The sequence below is a fragment of the Emydura macquarii genome, unplaced genomic scaffold (genome assembly GCF_026122565.2).
Source record: "Emydura macquarii macquarii isolate MOO-44397 ecotype Brisbane River unplaced genomic scaffold, CSIRO-AGI_Emac_v2 contig_1253, whole genome shotgun sequence".
Classification (NCBI taxonomy): Eukaryota; Metazoa; Chordata; order Testudines; family Chelidae; genus Emydura; species Emydura macquarii.
In genome coordinates this window covers 16713368-16731406 of record NW_027131390.1, presented here as the reverse complement: position 1 = coordinate 16731406, position 18039 = coordinate 16713368, and the positions used below count along the sequence as shown (strand labels likewise).

At 39.6% G+C, this 18039-nt stretch overlaps 1 protein-coding gene across 1 annotated transcript in view; it reads right to left on the bottom strand.

Moving 5' to 3' along the window:
- The window catches only part of PAK3 (p21 (RAC1) activated kinase 3), a 90391-nt gene that overhangs the window by 10808 nt on the left and 61544 nt on the right, over positions 1-18039 (bottom strand). The window contains exons 8-10 of the mRNA XM_067548235.1: positions 11372-11435; positions 4639-4687; positions 106-218 (exon numbers count right to left, since the gene is read on the bottom strand). Coding sequence (XP_067404336.1) covers positions 106-218; positions 4639-4687; positions 11372-11435 — 226 coding nt within the window. The remainder of the gene's footprint in view (positions 1-105; positions 219-4638; positions 4688-11371; positions 11436-18039) is intronic.

Here is an 18039-nt window from a genome sequence, read left to right as displayed (position 1 = left end):
GGTCATTTGTATACACAAAATTTTTTTTTAAAAACCTGTCTGGCTAAATATTCGACCCACAGTATATCAACAAGCTCTACAATGACAACGACTGGCACAACTTACCTGTCTAAATAGTTAACAATATTAGAGTTCTTATTTTCCCTCATGACCAGGATTTCATTAATAATTAATTCCTTTTTGGGCTGCTGTTGGAGATTCATTTGCTTTATGGCCACCTAAAATGACATTTTAAAAAACACTAAGATTAATAGCATAAGTTGCAACAGACCAGAATAAAAAAGAAATAAATGTGTTTGAGAGCATATGTTTCAGAACAGCTGAGAACAATGTCAAACTGCCCTTTTCCTAAAGTATTAGTGTTCAGTAACTTGCATTGCAATACTATGCTTTGTACTTTGAAATCCACCCTATTTCACCCACTACTTGGGTGCCAATTACAGAGTATACTGCTTTATGTGTCTTATTTTGCCAAGTGTATAAAATGGCTTTAAAAATGTCAACTGCTATTTTATATCATTAACACTCTGTAGTCCTACTTTATTCCCAAATTGCCTCAGTTCATTGCATTCATTTTTGCAAGTAATCCATGATTTTGGTACTTTGACTAAAACAAGAAATAAAACCATCTGGCAATAGCATGGCAACAATATAACTATTCTCCTCAAGGAAGATTATTTATTCCCGTTACATAAATAATATAAAATGCATATATCAATTTCACACAAAAATCGACATTAAAAGAACATTATTAAGGTAGAAGAGGCAAACTAAATTCTGGCATTTCCTAACTTGAATACTCGACTCTGTAACCTAAATAATGTTCTTTTAATGAAGTTTTGTGTGCAATTTCCTAGGTTTTCTTGTAAAAAAAAAAAAACAACCCAGAAATTTCATTATATAGCATCATATTGACACCAACATGGGTCATCAGCAGGGTGAGCACCTTTAGACCCACCACACAGATCTCTGTCACTTGAGCTAATGGAGTAGCTGATAGCAAAATTAGATTGTGATCCTCTATGGGGACCAGCACTAGACGTGAATGAGACTCTTTGCCAGTGGGTTTCACAGATATTTGTAAATAGCAGAGGAATGGTGAAAGGCAAATCTTGGGTTCCATCCCAGACTGCAGACTCTTCAGCCCATTTTCTCCTCAAGTGTGATCCCTTCTGCTATGTCCCCTGCAATCTGTCCCTACCCCAGGCCTGTCTCTTTTTCCCCACTGTGGTTTCTCATCCCAGTCTCCTTGATCAGCCCATCCTAGTCTCCCCATCCCACTCCCAGTCTTCACCCTCCCCTCTTTCCCAATCTCCTTGCCCAGATGTGGCTCCGCATCCAATGTGTCTCATCCACCCCAACGTGGCTCCTCATCCAATGTGTCTCCTTCCCTCCCACACCTGGCCTCCAGTTACCCTGCCACCTCTCCCCTGCCTATGTCCCTCCTTCCCACTGTCTCCCTGGATGGGCTTTTCGTTCAATCTCCCCCCCTCCCCAATTCTTTGTCTCACTCTCCTTGCACAGCCAGTCCAGTTATACTCTGCACACTGGTTTCCAGTTCCAGTCTTGCCCATCAGCTCCAAATCAAATTTCCGTATCCCCACACACACTACTCCAAGTCTCTCACCAGTTTCCTTCCCCAGCCATTTCCAGTCTCCCCCCAACCTAGTTCCCAGTCACACTCTCTTTGCCCTGCCAGTCCCTGTTTTTCTCCAACTCCAACTTCCTGTTTCCCTCTTCCTCCCCATCCATCAGCCTTCTTCTCTGAACCTACTCCTAACCCTCACCCCGGGTCTGACTCTTGTCCTCTACACATTTGAATCAGGCAGCTTCCTCCTTCATACTGCCTGGGCCCAGCAGTGGAGCTGTGGAGGGTGGAGATAAATTCCCTGCTCTCATTTCTGGGGCCCAGACCACAGCAGCAACTGCAAGGAGAGTGATACTCAACCCTCAAGCTGGAGCATGCCCAATGCAGACAGAAGCTGGGGGAATTCAGCTGCTAAAAATCTAAGACAACTCTACAGATGGAGCGTGTGTAGTGATTTTTCAAATGCTTATAACATTGCTGAATTTGAGCAGATTATCAAATGGGAGGCAAAAGGCACATCCTTAACAGAAAAGTAAAATTTCAAGTCTCTGCTCCAAAGCATGGAGACACTAGAGATTCTCAAAGAGAAGGCTGCCAGAATTTTAAAACATGGACAAAATAATGTTGTTTTCAGTAGCCTTGTTCTCAGAGATAGTTGACCGTTTTGGCTAAAAAAATTCTAAAAAATTTGGCCTATGGCAGACCTCTGGCATGCCCAAATACTTTTTGTTTACAAAGTTATAAGCAGCTGAAAAGAGGGTCTTATAACAGGAAACGTCCAGGCAACCATAACATGATGTGGTGTTATCTGTCTCATCTAAAATATGCACCAGAGGGGAAATTCACTCCATCTCAAAAAACAAAAGATTTGAGTAGGAAATGAATGAAATCCAGCCTATCTAACAGGACAAGCAGCCCCTTCGTGACCATTACTCTATCCCTGCATTGGCCATTTTGGACCTGGATAAGAAATTCCTTCCCTGCAATCCAGGTGAGCAGGAATTGTTCTGCTTTCAAATAAAGAGCCTCAGACAGACCTTCCAAGGATGGTGTAAGATCCCAATACTGAAAACACTTATACATGTACTTAATTTTAAACACATGAGCAGTCAGTCAATGGGATTATTTCTGTGCTTTAATTAAGCATGTGTGTAAATGTTTGCAGGATTGGGGCCTAAACATGTATTTTCATAGTAGATGTTCTAAACCATTGCATCTACCACACCAGAACTCTTATAAAAATCCCATTACTATATATTAGTGACATGGTAAATTTAATGTGTTTCCTGAGAGAAGTCAGTCAGCACCTCTGAAAATCATTAATCCAGTTTTATTTGAATGTCTAAATGCAGTAGAACCTCAGAGTTACGAACTCCTCAGGAATGGAGGCTGTTCGTAACTCGGAACAAAATGTTATGGTTGCTCTTTCAAAAGTTTGCCACTGAACATTGACTTAATACAGCTTTGAAACCATGCAGAGGAAAAATGTCCTTACCTTGTCATTTTTAAATACTTTTTCTTTATTTTTTAGTAGTTTACATTTAACACGGGACTGCACTGTTTTTGCTTTTTAAAAACAATTTTTTTTTTGAGGTCTCTGCTGCTGCCTGATGGAGTACTTCTGGTTCCACATGAGGTGTGTGGTTGACCCGTGTTTGTAACTCTATGATTCTACTGAATAGCTTTAGAAGTCTCACTTTAGTCACATAATTTTGAAAATATTGATTCAGGATTTTATATAATTTCAAAAACTTTGGTTTGAAAAAAAAAGAAATGGACATGAAGGTGACAGCTACAAGTAGCAAACCTTGGGAAGTTCAAAGTCAAGACATTCTTCATTCAAGACCTCTTTCATTCTTTCACTCCCCCCACCTTGACCAGCTGTTGGAAGTTCACACTTAGATCAATGTGTTGTGTCATGTAATGTGATACATGACCTAAGCATAAATGCATGTTTTAAGGACAGATCTTTACATTTAATTTTGAGTTGTTTTGTTTTTAATGGTCCGCATCATCCCAACTTCAATGTCATTAAAATATAAAATTGTTGTTTTAACAGTGCTCTGTGTTTAATTAATATTTGCAGTGCACTTTGAAGATGAAAAGTGCTGTAGAAAAATGTTAAGTGTTATTACTATAGTTGAATCAATAATTAAGATAAATTGGAACAAAATGACGGAAACATCCATCAGTTAATCTGACAGCAGATTGTTGTATTAATATATTCAGTAATTAAGACAGAGCTAGCATGTCCGCCTGTGAAGGATATAATTTCTCTTTCCATACTCTTTCTGGTTATTCTTTCTGGCAGTGCTTAATAATGCTATTGGACAAACTTTCTCAGGTCACTGCAATGAATCATATTTATTCCTAATACCATTTAAAGATGGGCTGAACTGTTTGACAAACCCTGGGCATCTTTAAGCCTGGGGTTATCCATAAGCCTGTGGATAGGTTGCATAGTTAGAATGCACAATCTATATCGCTAAACACATTTTTGTGTTGTAAATTTACAGATATAAACTCTTCTGATATAAATACCTGTATGCTTATATAACTGCTTCCACACTATAGGATCACACAGATTTACCTATAACAATTTCTAAACCAATATAGTTAAATCAGTAATAAAAACTGTGAAGACCAGCTCTAAGTGCTAGCTGGGATGTCTTTACAGATTTCTCTCTATACAGCAAATCATCCAGGAATGACATAACAGTCTAGATTGCTAGGTTGGGATTGATAAGATTCAAGAGGACACAAGAACTGGTTTGAGAAAAGAGTAGGCAGGGAAAATATTCCACTTAACAACTGGCTTCTAAATACTAAGAGTGACATTTTGATTTTACTGAAGTCAATGGCAAAGCTCTCACTGGTTTCTATGGGGTGAGGATTTCACCCAAAGAGGTCAAAGGAACCCACTTTAGGGTAAACCAGTAACCGATACCATAATGTTAAGCTATATGTGAACAATGAGTATGACAGAATATTCATGATAAAAGAGAAAGTACTGAATTACATAAAAATCTGGACTTAATATTAGCACTCACCTCTTGTCCTGTGGCAATGTCTATTGCTGTATAAACGGTACCCGATGCCCTAGAAAAAAACAGCACCAAAGAAGTGAGATGTACAGTGCCTTTGAGCAAAGTTAAATGTATACATCAAATCGCTGCCTCAGATGTTTGCAGAATATATTCACTCAGCTAGCACTATATTAAGCAGTAGCACACCATGCCACCACACCATGAAAAGGTTTCAAGTTCAGCACCTGAGTGAAAGGAGCACCCTAAGTCATTTGGTTAAATGACTACATCTGGCCAAAAAAACCCAAAAAAACAAATTTTGCCTATGAAAAATTATTTTTATTGATTTTTTTTTGCCTTTTTTGGTTGAAAAATGAAAAAACTAAAAAATGTTCAGGTTTTTTTCCCAAAAACCCGAAAAATTGTGTGTCAAAATTGTGACAAAAAATGAAAAACATTCATTTTCTCCTGCTTTGTTATTTCAGGAAATAAAACACATTTCCCAACCAGCTCTACCGGTGAGCCCTCTGGATGATTTAAGAGTAGACTTCATGGGGATCAGATGGAGCCGTGCCTAGTCCTCCTTTCCTAGGAGCACTCTGGGGACTCTGGCAGTGGAGGATAGAAGGCAGGCAAAAATTAGGGAAAAGGATTCCCTTTGTAGATCTTCCAAGGGGGAAGACACAGTTACACATTGCGAATTATCAGCACCTGAGATGCCGAGTTTACTACCCAAAGGTTATAGCCTATACTGCGTTTGCTTGTAAGCTTTCTGCAGAGCCATTGTTTGGTTTCTTTAGTCTTAAAGCAACAAGCAAACCTTGACAATATCTCAGTTTTTTCTAAAGGTATATCTTAACACGGATGAACTACTTCTCTTTTGGTCTTTCAACACTGCAAGGCTGTCGTGATATTTTAAATGTTTTCATCAGAGCCAGAGTTTGCTGATCTTCATAACATGGATGGATGGTTAAAGAAGCCTGAGGTTCTTTTGGAGGCAGAGATTTGCTTAGGCCCTGGGCTGACCCTGAGTTAACTTGCTATATTGCGCTATGTGGTTTTTAATTGTGTACATGTGCCTGGAGATGATGTTAATTTTATTTATAAAATTCAGCTAAGTGAGAAGTCCTAGAATCCTAAAAATGAATAAAAATAAATGAATAAGAAGACCCAGCTTCCTAAGTACATCAAGTCACGCAGCAGCTTCCTGTTTTAGGGTGTCAGACACTTGAATCCTTCATTGCCCTTACATTCATGTTTAATTTTTGAAGCAGAACTGGAGTCTGTCGAAGAGCCACCAGAAAACAAAGTGACACACTGATCGGCATATGCAGACTAGACAGTCTGGTTTTTTGCCATCTGTTCCTGATTAAGAAAGATTCTTTCCTTAAAGTCTTGTGAATAGCTAGAATTGGAAAGAGGTAACACACAGAGTAAACCACCTAATGGATTTAAAAGGCGAGGGGCCATGATAACATTTGTTAACATCACTGAAGGCTAACAGCTGAATTAAAGCACGCGTTCTCACATTGTGATCATCTATCTAGAGAGCCTTTCCTGCTTGGCTGCAGAAGTGGATAGACCAGGATGGGAATTTTGGGAAGGGAAGTGGGAATATTTACTTACACTGAGTGAAAAACTTGGCGAACCAACTAATTTAAATTGAAACCGGTTAAAGTTGCTCAGTGTTACATGATTTTCATGTTAGTTCTGTTCACCTGGAGGCTTAATATTTCCATAGCATTTTAATTTGGCAAGCTGACTCTTTCATGCCCCATGGACTGAGTGCCTGTTTTGGAAACAATGTTATCATTTGGCATGCTACGCATTCTTTTAATATAAATGCAAATGCATTTTTCTATGACTAATTGTGAAGATTAATCCAATTTGTTTTCATAAAAATTCAACAGTTTATTCAGGGTTGCTAATGCTGAGCTGTACCTCCTTAACTCAGTTCTGTTAGGGCTTATTTTAAAACAGCTATTTGAATTAGGATACTTTTTTGTAGGCTCAGGGCCATCTGGAAAGAGTTTAGATAAATATGGGTATTTAAAATGAAGCTGTAAATTAACTGCAATCCCTCTATAATTTGCAATAGGAACTTTTTCTTCCAAGCAATTATAATTTTTGATCAGTATCTAACTTTTAAAATACTTCGTAATATCTTAGTTTTAATAAAGTTAGACACTTAGCAAGACCTGGAATTGGATCTGTGTCAGTATCCTTGTGAAGTGGAAATGGCGAAGGTGAACCAAAAAATCAAATAACAGAAACCACGAAATATCTTTATATTAAGAGGAACCAGAAATTGATTTGAGCCAGGATAGTAACCTTCTCTATCAAGCAGCCATAATCTAAGTTTCCTAGGTATCCTGAAATGTCCTCCAAATCCTAAACCAAGGACAAATACCGAAAAAAGAGATTCAGTTCTGAGGCTCACCAGCGACTCTGCTGACTAACGTACACTGTTTAGTAACCATGTGGAACATTGATGCCCACCCAATTCACTTTTTCTTAAAACAAAAGCTCATCTTTAATTGGAGTCTTCGAGGTAACCATATCTTCCCTTCTCATCTCCAGTCTCCTTATTAAAAGCTATTGAAAGATCTAGCCGCTTATTTCCTATTCTATTACTATTTTCAGTATAATATCAACTAATTATTTGTAATACATTCCAGGAAATCAGGCTGCATCATCTTCATTAACATTAACTAAATACATAAGCAGATTGATGGACACATCTCATTTGTTATGTCCCATCCTGCAAATAAGCATGTCAATGCCTTGTCTCACTTGAAAAGTAAAGTGTATAACATCCTCCGCGCAGACTTCATTTTCCACAGGCTTCATCTCTGTATGCAGTGCAAGGTGAAAGATCATTTACAATTCCTTTTGTCAGACTCGTGAAATACATGGAATGAAGCTTTGATATCACAGCAGTCAAAATATATTTTTATCTTGGCTATAAGATTAAACTGCTGTCCTCTCCTGATAAAACCAAAGAGGCTGTTATTGTATGTCTTTCCCTTAAATGCAAAGACGGCACTGCATTTTAATTTAAGTCATTAATCTAAGGCATTATAAATTTTTCATATTAAAAAAAAAATGATGGGAGAGTCTCAAAAAGCTTCTTGCAGGGAAGCCTACAATGATTCAGATGCCGATTCTATGGTCACAAAATCAAACAGGAATTCTTAAGAGAGTAAGTTCTTTTTCCCAAGGTTTTGAAAGATCCTATGCATTCCACTTTTGAGCGACTAAGAAATCCAGCAAGAATAACTTCCCTCACTATTTTCCTACTGCCCGGCCTCATGTTTAAAGTCAAGATAATATATAGTAGGTAGAGAGTTGATAGTGATTCCAATAGTAAAAGCTGCCCAACACTTTTCATTGTAAGACCGTTTCCTGTTTTCAGATGCTTATAACTTTGCCAAACTTCAACCATTTGGGTTGAAATTTTCCATGTGGGGTGTTGGTCTCCGGCTACTTTTTTTTTTTTTTTTCCCAAAGCTTCAGCTAAAAATTTGTTTTTGAAAGTTCAGCCATTTCCAAGAATGTTGCTTTGCCTGTTAAAAAATTCCAACTGTTTCATTAAAAAGCTCCTGTACTTCCATGCTGGGGAATAAGGACTTGAAATTTGGTGGGAGAAAGCAGGTTACCTTAGTGTCAAGAGTGCCTTTTGTTCTCCACACTGAATGAGGCAGGAGGGGTTGTGTAAAAGAAAGTGTGAGACTATCTAACGTATATGCACCAGCAACCTTAATTGTGTCATTTCCTAATTTTTACAACTTTAACATTGTATATAAGTTAACAAAAGCTCAAAAATGGTTCTGGTCTATTTCAGGTTGACTTTTGGGCAATAATTCCAGATAGTTCTTATTTTATCTAAACTCCTTTGCACATCCATATTTTGAAACAAAATGTTTGTCATCAAAATACCTTAGATGTTAGTAAGGCCCAGTTTGACAAAGCCCTGGCTGGGATGATTTAGTTGGGATTGGTCCTGCTTTGAGCACGGGGTTGGACTAGATGACCTCCTGAGGTCCTTCCAACTCTAATATTCTATGATTCCATGAAAATAAATTATTTTGGTAGTAGTACTAGTTATGTTCCCTGACAACTATTGCACTCTTGCAATATCTATAGTTGTTGCATAAAGTAATCTGCTTAAAAGGAAGAATGTGTTAGCTACAGTCTTAACGTTTTTCTCTATTTTTCTGACAGAAAAAAAGGGAAGTGAGTTTTTCTCTCTTGATACAGAGACATTCCATGTATCCACTGCTTGCTGCTTTCAGAAAAATTTCTACTTTGAGGCCTTGTCATGGTGTCTCTCTCTCTCTCTCCCCCCTTCCTCCCTCCTCAAATTCACATAATCTTGATTAAAGTCTCTTAATTTCTTTGATAAAATTACTGCCTAATACACTGGAGTACAGCATGTTAAATTTAGATTTTCCATGACATTCTGAATAAAAATGAATAACAAATAATGCTCCAATTCTAGAAGCCCAAGGTAAGATCATTGTTAGAAAAATGGCTACCAAAGCTTAACCTGCTTTTAAAGTCCTGGAAAGATATTTGCTTCCACAATGATAATACATTGTTTAATGTACAACCCCAGCAAAAGATCTTATGGTTTCCCATAAGATTTTATGATGGTTATCAGTAATGCAAAGACTTTAATTCTTCTGTAAATAATAATTTATGGCTGTGGTAAAGTAACTTGCAGTAACATGTGACATTAGTGTTTGTTTATCTCATCACAGGATTGCAATTATCTCACGCTTGAAACGTACAGCTCTGGTGAGTATATGCCTCATGCTTATTACCTACATCTGACTTAAAGGTCACAGAATTTCCACAAAAACAATACCATAAAGAGGCACCACCATAAGTACAGAAAGACACAAGTTCATTGAATTAAGAACTCAATTAAGTAGTTAAAGAAGGGCCTGATTTCTCATTACTTACATACATGTGGTTCCGACCCTGTTTAGAAGATTTACATTCTAAAATGCATAGTTATGGACATTAGAAAATACTCACACTGGGACTTCAGATGATATCAAAAGTTCCTATCTAAACACATTCAGAGCACCTGTAAGGTGGACTGTGCTTTTGTTATACTATTGGTCGTATTAGGTTTAATTTCTCATTTAACTCTAACTAGCGCATTTGACATTGTACAACCAGAATGAAGATGTAATTTTATCTACTATTAAGTGATGGAAGCTAATTGAAAATAATTAAAGCTGACATTATCTGAAATCATCTTCTCCTACCTGCCTTTTTATTATAAAACCTAAAAGAGAAAGTAATGTGAGCTTGAAGAGACGTGGTCTCTTGTTCTGCATATACGAGTTCCAAGTCAACAAGAAGTTACAGAAAGTTCAAATCCCATAATATATACAATGCACAAAGATGCCTGCTAATCTCAGTGAATTCAATTCTATGATAATTATTGCTGGTAAACTGAGGGCCCAATTCTGCTCTTACATGGTGTAAATCAGGAGTAACTCCACTGAAAACAATGGAATTGCTGCGTAACTAGCTATGATGAAGAGGAGATTCAGCCCTATACATAGCCAACATTAGTATTTAAAATGCATGTCAAATATTCATTTTACTGCCCCTCTCTCTCACACACACAATTTCAAAATTACATTGTTCTTTCTAGTATGGTAAAGCATACATGGGATTCCATTCTGGGTAAATTCCTAACACTTTGAAGACACGATGTTTTTGATTAGTAGCAAATGCTGTATCTTATGGCCAAATATTGAGGATTCTGTGCATCAGAAATGATTGCATTTCTGTATAAATACTTTTCATTACACATGCTGGCAAACAAAGGTTATTTAGCCTCTGGCTTTTGTTCTCAAATTGCATGATTTTAAACCTGATCTCTGAAATATTCTTTTTAACAGATAAGTGATTTTTGACTAATGTCATTTTGAGCTGTACAAAATAACACCCACCAGGTAAAATGATAAATGGCATTTTCATGCAATAGAGTACAAGTAAGGTAAATTTTTGTTTCTCTAGTGTGCCCATGTAATTCTTGGTTATATCAAAATTGGCTGCTTCCCTGAAGGCAGATGAAATACACCAGTGGTTCTCAACCAAGGGTACGCATACCCTGGGGGGTATGCAGAGTTCTTCCAGGGGGTACATCAACTCACCTAGATATTTGCCTAGTTTTACAACAGGCTACATAAAAAACACTAGCGAAGTACGTACAAACTAAAATTTCATACAATGACTTGTTTATACAGGTCTACATACTATACACTGAAATGTCAGTACATTTCTATTCCAATCCATTTATTTTATAATTATATGGTAACAATGAGAAAGTAAGCAATTTTTCAGTAATAGTATGCAATGGCACTTTTGTATTTTTATCTCTGATTTTGTAAGCAAGTAGTTTTAACATGAGGTGAAGCTTGGGGTACACAAGACAAATGAGACTCCTGGAAGGGATACAGTAGTCTGGAAAGATTGAAAGCCACTGAAATACTCCACACATCTGAGGGATGGCAAGTTTGCCATGTCCCGGTAAACTATGCGTTCAAGCCAGCCATCCTGAAAATTTATTTAACAACTCCTCTTGGCTGCAAGAAAATACTGATCAATGTTGAGGGAGCAAATACACTTTAAATAAATATTCTGAATGTATATGTAACTCCTTTGTCTTCAGTTAGGTAATGCCAGCAAAGTATTTGGCCATATTTATACACATAACTCTGACTGTACTTACCCTTGACCAATTTTTTCAAATCGTGTATATTTCTTCTTAGGGTCACCAACACTAACAATGCTTCCTGAAAGAAAGATGAATGATGAAGCTTACTTGAAAATAAGTATTATATCTTCAATGACAACCTGTGGCAAGTCAAAAATCACCATTATTGCCTGGCATTATTGCCATTATACGCATTTTATATTCAATATAATACTACTAGAGCACATTGATTAAAAATAAGAGTAGCAATTTAATCATTCAGGTGGCATCCACTCGTGCTGCTTTTCTTTAATCCACTGATGAGTATGTTTTCCTCTGGAGCTGGAAAGAAAACCCAGACTGCGAACAATGGAGAAGAGCTCGCATAAGACTCAGATCTGAGTTAAAGAATGAATAAACGTGCAAATGAGTATTTGCACGCTTAAAAGTTAATGAGAGTTAGCATAACAATGCTAATTTTCCTCAGAACTAGCTAGTCTCTTCATGATTCTGCAGGGGGTTTCATACTTTCATATATTAAACCCAACTTTGATTTTGGACTCAACCTTTGTAAACAGTTGTCACTTAGAGACTAGGAAGAAAGTGATAAAGTGTTTCCTGAAGTGGCTTTCTATCACCCCCTCCATGGTTTGGCAGGCGAATGGTTTGCCTTTTTAAAAAAGAATAGTTAACATCAAATAATTAATTACCGGCTTTTGACAATCTGTATTGTGTAGGCTTAGTTGTGAAAGAGATCTCACTTGTCTAATTTATTTATATAAGAGCATCATTCCTTGTCTTCAGTCTGACTTTGATCAGTAACAAACATTTTACTAGGTACTTTACAGTGTACAAATGCTAATCTTACTAAATGAAAAGGCATTTTAAATGGATTAAAAAAGCAGCAGTATTCTTCAGACTGAAGCTTTTAACTTCTTTTAAAAGTTATCTACATTAATTAGGTGCTGGTAATTTTATAAATAAATCAATCTCTGCAACAAACAATGGTGGATGGTGTGCTGCCCTCTATTGAATGATTATTTCAATAACAAGCATTGATTGAAAGGCTTTGCATGTAACATTCAGAAAGCTGCAAAAGCATTAGGCGTGGGATTTTCAGAAGCATGTGATTTAGAAGCACATGTCACATTGAAAACAAAAATGCTAATAATTTGGTAGTTTCTTGCTTGATCAGAAGTGTAAATGGGCTGAATTGGGGCAAATAGAGTGGTATTTGGGAAAGTGTGCTTAAACTGAGTAATGGAGCCATAATCTTACAAACCCAAACGAATCAAAAGACATAATACAAAATTAATATTACTTTCGCTAGTCCATTTTCCGAGATAAAACATAAAAAGTGATGAAAAGTATAAACTGAAGATTTAATGGCAGTAAAATGGCTAGTAAATGGCTACTAAAGATTAAATTTACAGTGTATACCATTAAAATATTTAAAGAAGATTATTCCCTGACTGAGAAAAAATATCTAGAATGTGATAATGGCTTGTGTGCACATGTCTGGAAATGTACATTTCTTTCTCTCTCTCCCTCTCCTGTCTACGGTATTACTATGGAACTCAGTGCTCTGATATCTAATGCTGCTGGGTGTCTGACTGATGTCAGCCAGGCCTCCTCTCTGGCCAATGCAGTGGGAAGAAGCACAGTTACTGTCTGGCGCACCCTTTAGTAAAGGAATCCTGCTGATCCAGGCAAGATCTCTAATGGGGAGCTGCAGGGAACGGGGATGTGCTTTGGCATGTGCTATACTGCTCCCCCCGCAACCAGGAGCGTCATGAGCCACCAGCTAGCATTTGCTACTGATCACAGCATATGTTCTTGCTGGCTGGAGGTGCAGCAGCCAGCTCTCCCACACCTCACCCTACAAGAGTGCAGCGCAAGTTATTCTAACTATATTATCAGACTCCACATCAAGCATTTATTGACGTCAGCATTTCCGGGACCTTGCTAGATGCTAACTAGTTTACGCTGAGGTGGAAAAACAATAATTGCGACTCATTGACAAATGCTTTATAAACTGAAGGGAAACGGCCTCTCTTCAAGTGTGTCAAGGGTTTTCTCGAAACAAACTTCCAACAGAACGACCGCACTGAAATGCCATTGATTCCAGTCCATCTATGCTCTCTGAAGTTGGTAGAGTGAGTGTATACTACCACCTACCAACCCTTTCCCATAGATTCAGAGAAGCGCAGAAAATGTCTTTAAAATAAAATAATAAAAATGACATCCAGACAGGAGAAATGAAATGATAATTTTTCAAAGCCATGAAATAATACTTCCCACGATTGAGCAGTGATTTCTGAATAATATGGAACAATTCCCTGCATTGCTATTTCAGTTGTAGACACAGAATCATAAAACTTTACTATCCCCTTTAACCACAGACTTTCTTTGAGGAGGGAAAAAATATATGACTAATATTTGTTATTTTAAGGAATGGTCGTGTCCCAAAGACAGTGGCTTGATATTATCTGTAATTAGAATGAAGGACGTTTTTAGGAACAAAGGGAACCCAGTTACACAAAATGCTTCACTGTAAGTTGAGTTTCATTAAAGCAGAGAGGGCCTGACTAGCAAAAGAGCCACTTCTTCACCTGAGAAGTAACTATATTCCGTCTTGATCCTCTGCGGTCGCAAGGGGCACTGGCTGCTGGGGCAGGGTACTCCTTCCTTCTCATTTGCAGAAGACCAGGCAAGCTGTTTTACACCACCGTAGGGAGAGCTGCACCAAGACTTCCTGTTCCTTCGCCCATATGGAGCAGTGACAAACGCTCTTTAGCCTGGTCCATGCCACAAAAAACACTGGTTGCTGACAACAGGTGCAGTCGAACTCTTGATGAACACGGTTTAGTGCCAGTCATAGCCTAGGACAGTGGTTCCCAACCTGGCATCCGCGGCCCCCTGGGAGGGGAGCGCCAAAGATTTCAGGGGGTCCATGAGGCTCCTGTAATACTGAGGTCTGGCCGAGCCGCTCCAAGCTCTGTGTCGGCCTGGCGCAGCAGCCCTCACGAGCCCCATGCCTGCCGGGTGCCCAGCTGCAGCATGGAAGCAGCCCTCCCGCCGGGAGCCACGGCTCTGAGCTCCGCGCCACTGAAGCGAAGAAGCAGCCCCCCTCCACACATCCCCAGGGAGCAGCTGCCCCGAGCGCCGCACTGCTGGAGTGAAGGAGCAGCCCCGCTCCACCCAGGGAGCAGCAGCAGCCCAAGCCCCTCATGCCAGTGCACCCCCCTGAGCCCTGCACCTTCTGTGTGCAGCAGCTCCCCCTCCACCGAACGCGGCGCCAGCGGGAGAGCAGAAGCAGCTCCGCCAAGCGAGCTGCAGCCTCGAGCTCTGCACGGAGGAGCAGGCCCTCCCCAGGGACCAGCAGCCCAAGCCCTGCTGCCAGAGCACCCCCAGAGTCCCACGCCTCCTGAGTGCAGCAGTTCCCTCGAACCCTGCACCCGCAGGAGAGGAGAAGCAGCCCCCTGAGCTGCACGCCCACTGGGCACAACAGGCCCCCCCCCCGCCAGCTCTGTGCCAGCTGGAGCTAAGGAGCAGCTCCCCCAGGGAGCAGCAGGCACAAGGTTCATGCGGGCCAGACTGGAGTAATTTAGTGTTATCATTGTGTGTATTTATAGGGGTTATATGTGTTTACGGCTGGTGAGGGGATGGATGGGGAGCGGGGCCTGTTTTACCTCGTATTTCACTCAAAAAGGTTGGGAACCACTGGCCTAGAACAAACTGTGTTCAGCACCACTTCAGAAACTGTACTTAAAACCTTCAGCCTGCAAGGTAGTAATTGCTGTATTCCAAGGAGATTTGCACAGTGGAACTCTATTAGACCAGCGATGCTTCCTATAGGAGCAAGCTTCCTTATAGGAGTAGGAATCCACTGAAATTCATAATGCAAGACAAGACTTTTATTCCATTTTCTACAACCAGAATTTCACTACCAAATGACAGGTAGCCTAAAGACAGGGATCAGTAGGAGTCTCTAAAGAACTGTATCCAGAATCACACTAACTTAGTGCTGCATTGAATAAAGTGGAAACCATTCTACCAAATCTGTGTCTCTGTCAGGAATTATTTTCAGCTAATTAACAGCAATAGCGCACCCATCAATATGACTTTCCAGGAGCTCAGTCAGCGGTGTAACAAGACACCTATTTCCTGCTGCAAGAGATCAGAGAAGAAAAAGACTAACAAATATATTCAGGTCAAAATTTTTAGACATGGCCACTGATCTTGGGCGTCTCAACACTCAGGTAGCTAATTTTTAAAATTACTTCAGTAAAATTAGTTACTGTTTTTCCTCTCCTCTTCTTTTTACACCAGTAAAAATCAGAATAATTCCACTGAAGTCAACATTATACTGACGTAAAACCTCAATTCAGGATAGCACTCCCAATTGGTCAGCACTTAAGCATGTGCTTAACTTTAAACTTACAGTTAAGAATATACATAATTGCTGTCCTGAACAGGGATAGACTCCAGCACATGCTTAAGTACTTTCTCAAATCAAGGTCTAAAACAGGTGCATATGAATGCAGAATCAGGGCATTTATGTTTTGCAATTATAATGGAACATACGCATGATTTCATTACAGACAGCATTTCATTTTATCCAATCTCAATACTAAAGCATTTACTACCCCGTAAAACATGTGATGAAAGTGATCACATGATATTTCAAACAGAAGAGAATTAACCTAATTTTAAGGTAAAGGAGCCTAGGATTTCTTTCTGAAAGTGGCATAGAAGTCAAGTCTAGAGGGACTGAATAAAGAAACAAACAAAAGAGGAGGTACAGTTATAAAGACATATATGCTTAATTATAACTAGTCTGTAGCTATAGAAAAGAGTGCAAGTACCCCAACTTTCAGCTTATTGAAAACAAAACAGAATTTTCAATTTCCACGTCACACATTCACTCAAGGCAGACCTTCCTCATGTGGATATCAGATTCCTGATATAGTGAAAGGAGAGCAGGTGTTTGTAATGCTTCAAAGAAACAAACTGAAATAAATCAAGGGCCCATTTCTAAGCTGAGAAATACAGGCAATGATAGCTGTATATCTTGAATAATTCATTGCTGTAGGTACGCATACCTCATGAAACCAGCAGTTAGCCTGGGGACCTCATGTTAGAAGCATGCCTCAACTATTTAGTCTCAGCTAAAGTAGCCACCATATCTCCCATTACGAGTCGATATACAATGGGGTAACTACCTGTGCTAGAAAATATCTACTAACTTACTTCATTGTCTCCTAGTACTGCCTAGCTTCTTTGAGATTCAACCTGTAATAGATCTGCCATAGAAGTGTAGGACTGGAAGGGACCTCAATAGGTCATCTAGTCCAGTCCCCTGCGCTCAGGGCAGGACTAAGAAATAACCAGACCATTCCTGACGTGTTTGTTTGACTAACCTGTTCTTAAGATCCTCCAATGACAGAGATTCTACAACCTCCCTGGACAATTTGTTCCAGTGGTCAACTAACCATCAGCTTTTCCTAATGTGCAACCTAAACCTCCCTTGCTGCAATTTAAGCCCATTGCTTCTTGTCCTATCCTCAGAGGTTAACGAGAACAATTTTTCACCCTCTATCAATCTAACAATCTGCAAAAGGCACATCGTCACTGAAAAATCTAGAGTACTCTTTGGGTTCACACATTTCAGGCTTTAGCATTAGGGTTCATATCAGATTGTAATGATTTTCATTAGTCAGTACTAGCCGTGATGAACAAGAGACACATTTAGCACAGGTACAGCAGTAAATGGGGGATACATCTGCCTGGTCAGTGAAGAACCACGCTCTCTGCTGTGAAGAGGTGGCAGTTAAACAGCACCTCTTCTAAAAGCGTTGCCTTACAGATTATCTCAAACTTTTATTCATTTTAAGGATACATTTTTCTCAATTCAGAAGCTTGTTGACTTCAGGATCAAATGTAAAAGGTTAAAAAAAGGATGCAGAACTCTCCACTCAAGCTATTCATCAACTAGTGGGAGTTGAACACAGACAGAAGGGTCCTATTCTACAGGCCAGTTTTTAACTTCTGCATGCACGTGGATCCATCTTTGTGACACCCTCGTCCAACTTCCTATTTTTTCCTCTCTCCTCCTTCCTGCTCCCTTCCTGCTCCTTTCCTAGTTCCCCCCTCATGTCCCTGCTCCTCTTTCCTTCCCTCTCTCCCCCCACCCTTCTTTTCTCAGGCCCTCTTCCCTCCCCACCCCTCCCTACTGCCTGAGCCTCTGGCCAATGACCCCTGTGCCTGTGCTCATAGCTCCTCCAGTAAAACTAACACCCTAAAAGTGTCTGGCATGAAAACAAGTCAACACTCTCGGGCTCAGGCTGGGTCAGGCTTTAAAATTCAGCCTGAGTAGACCTCTAGTGTAGTGCTGCTCTGTAGCTTTCCGCCTCAGAGCCTGCTGCATTTCAATGACCGGTGCCTTACATGGGTAGTATTAGTTACTGGGCCAAATTCATCCTTGGTATATATGAATGCCAGAGAGCACAATGTGGTAATGAAGATACGATCGTTAAGGAGCTCCCTTCTACACCACTAGGTCTGCAATCTGAATTTAATAATGGTTTATAATAAAACCACAACAGAAGCAATGGCTGGTAAATGTTACGGATACTTATGTACTAAGGGCTAAGCTATAGCTTAATGAACTTAGCCACACTGGGGGGAGAGGGGGAGGAGAG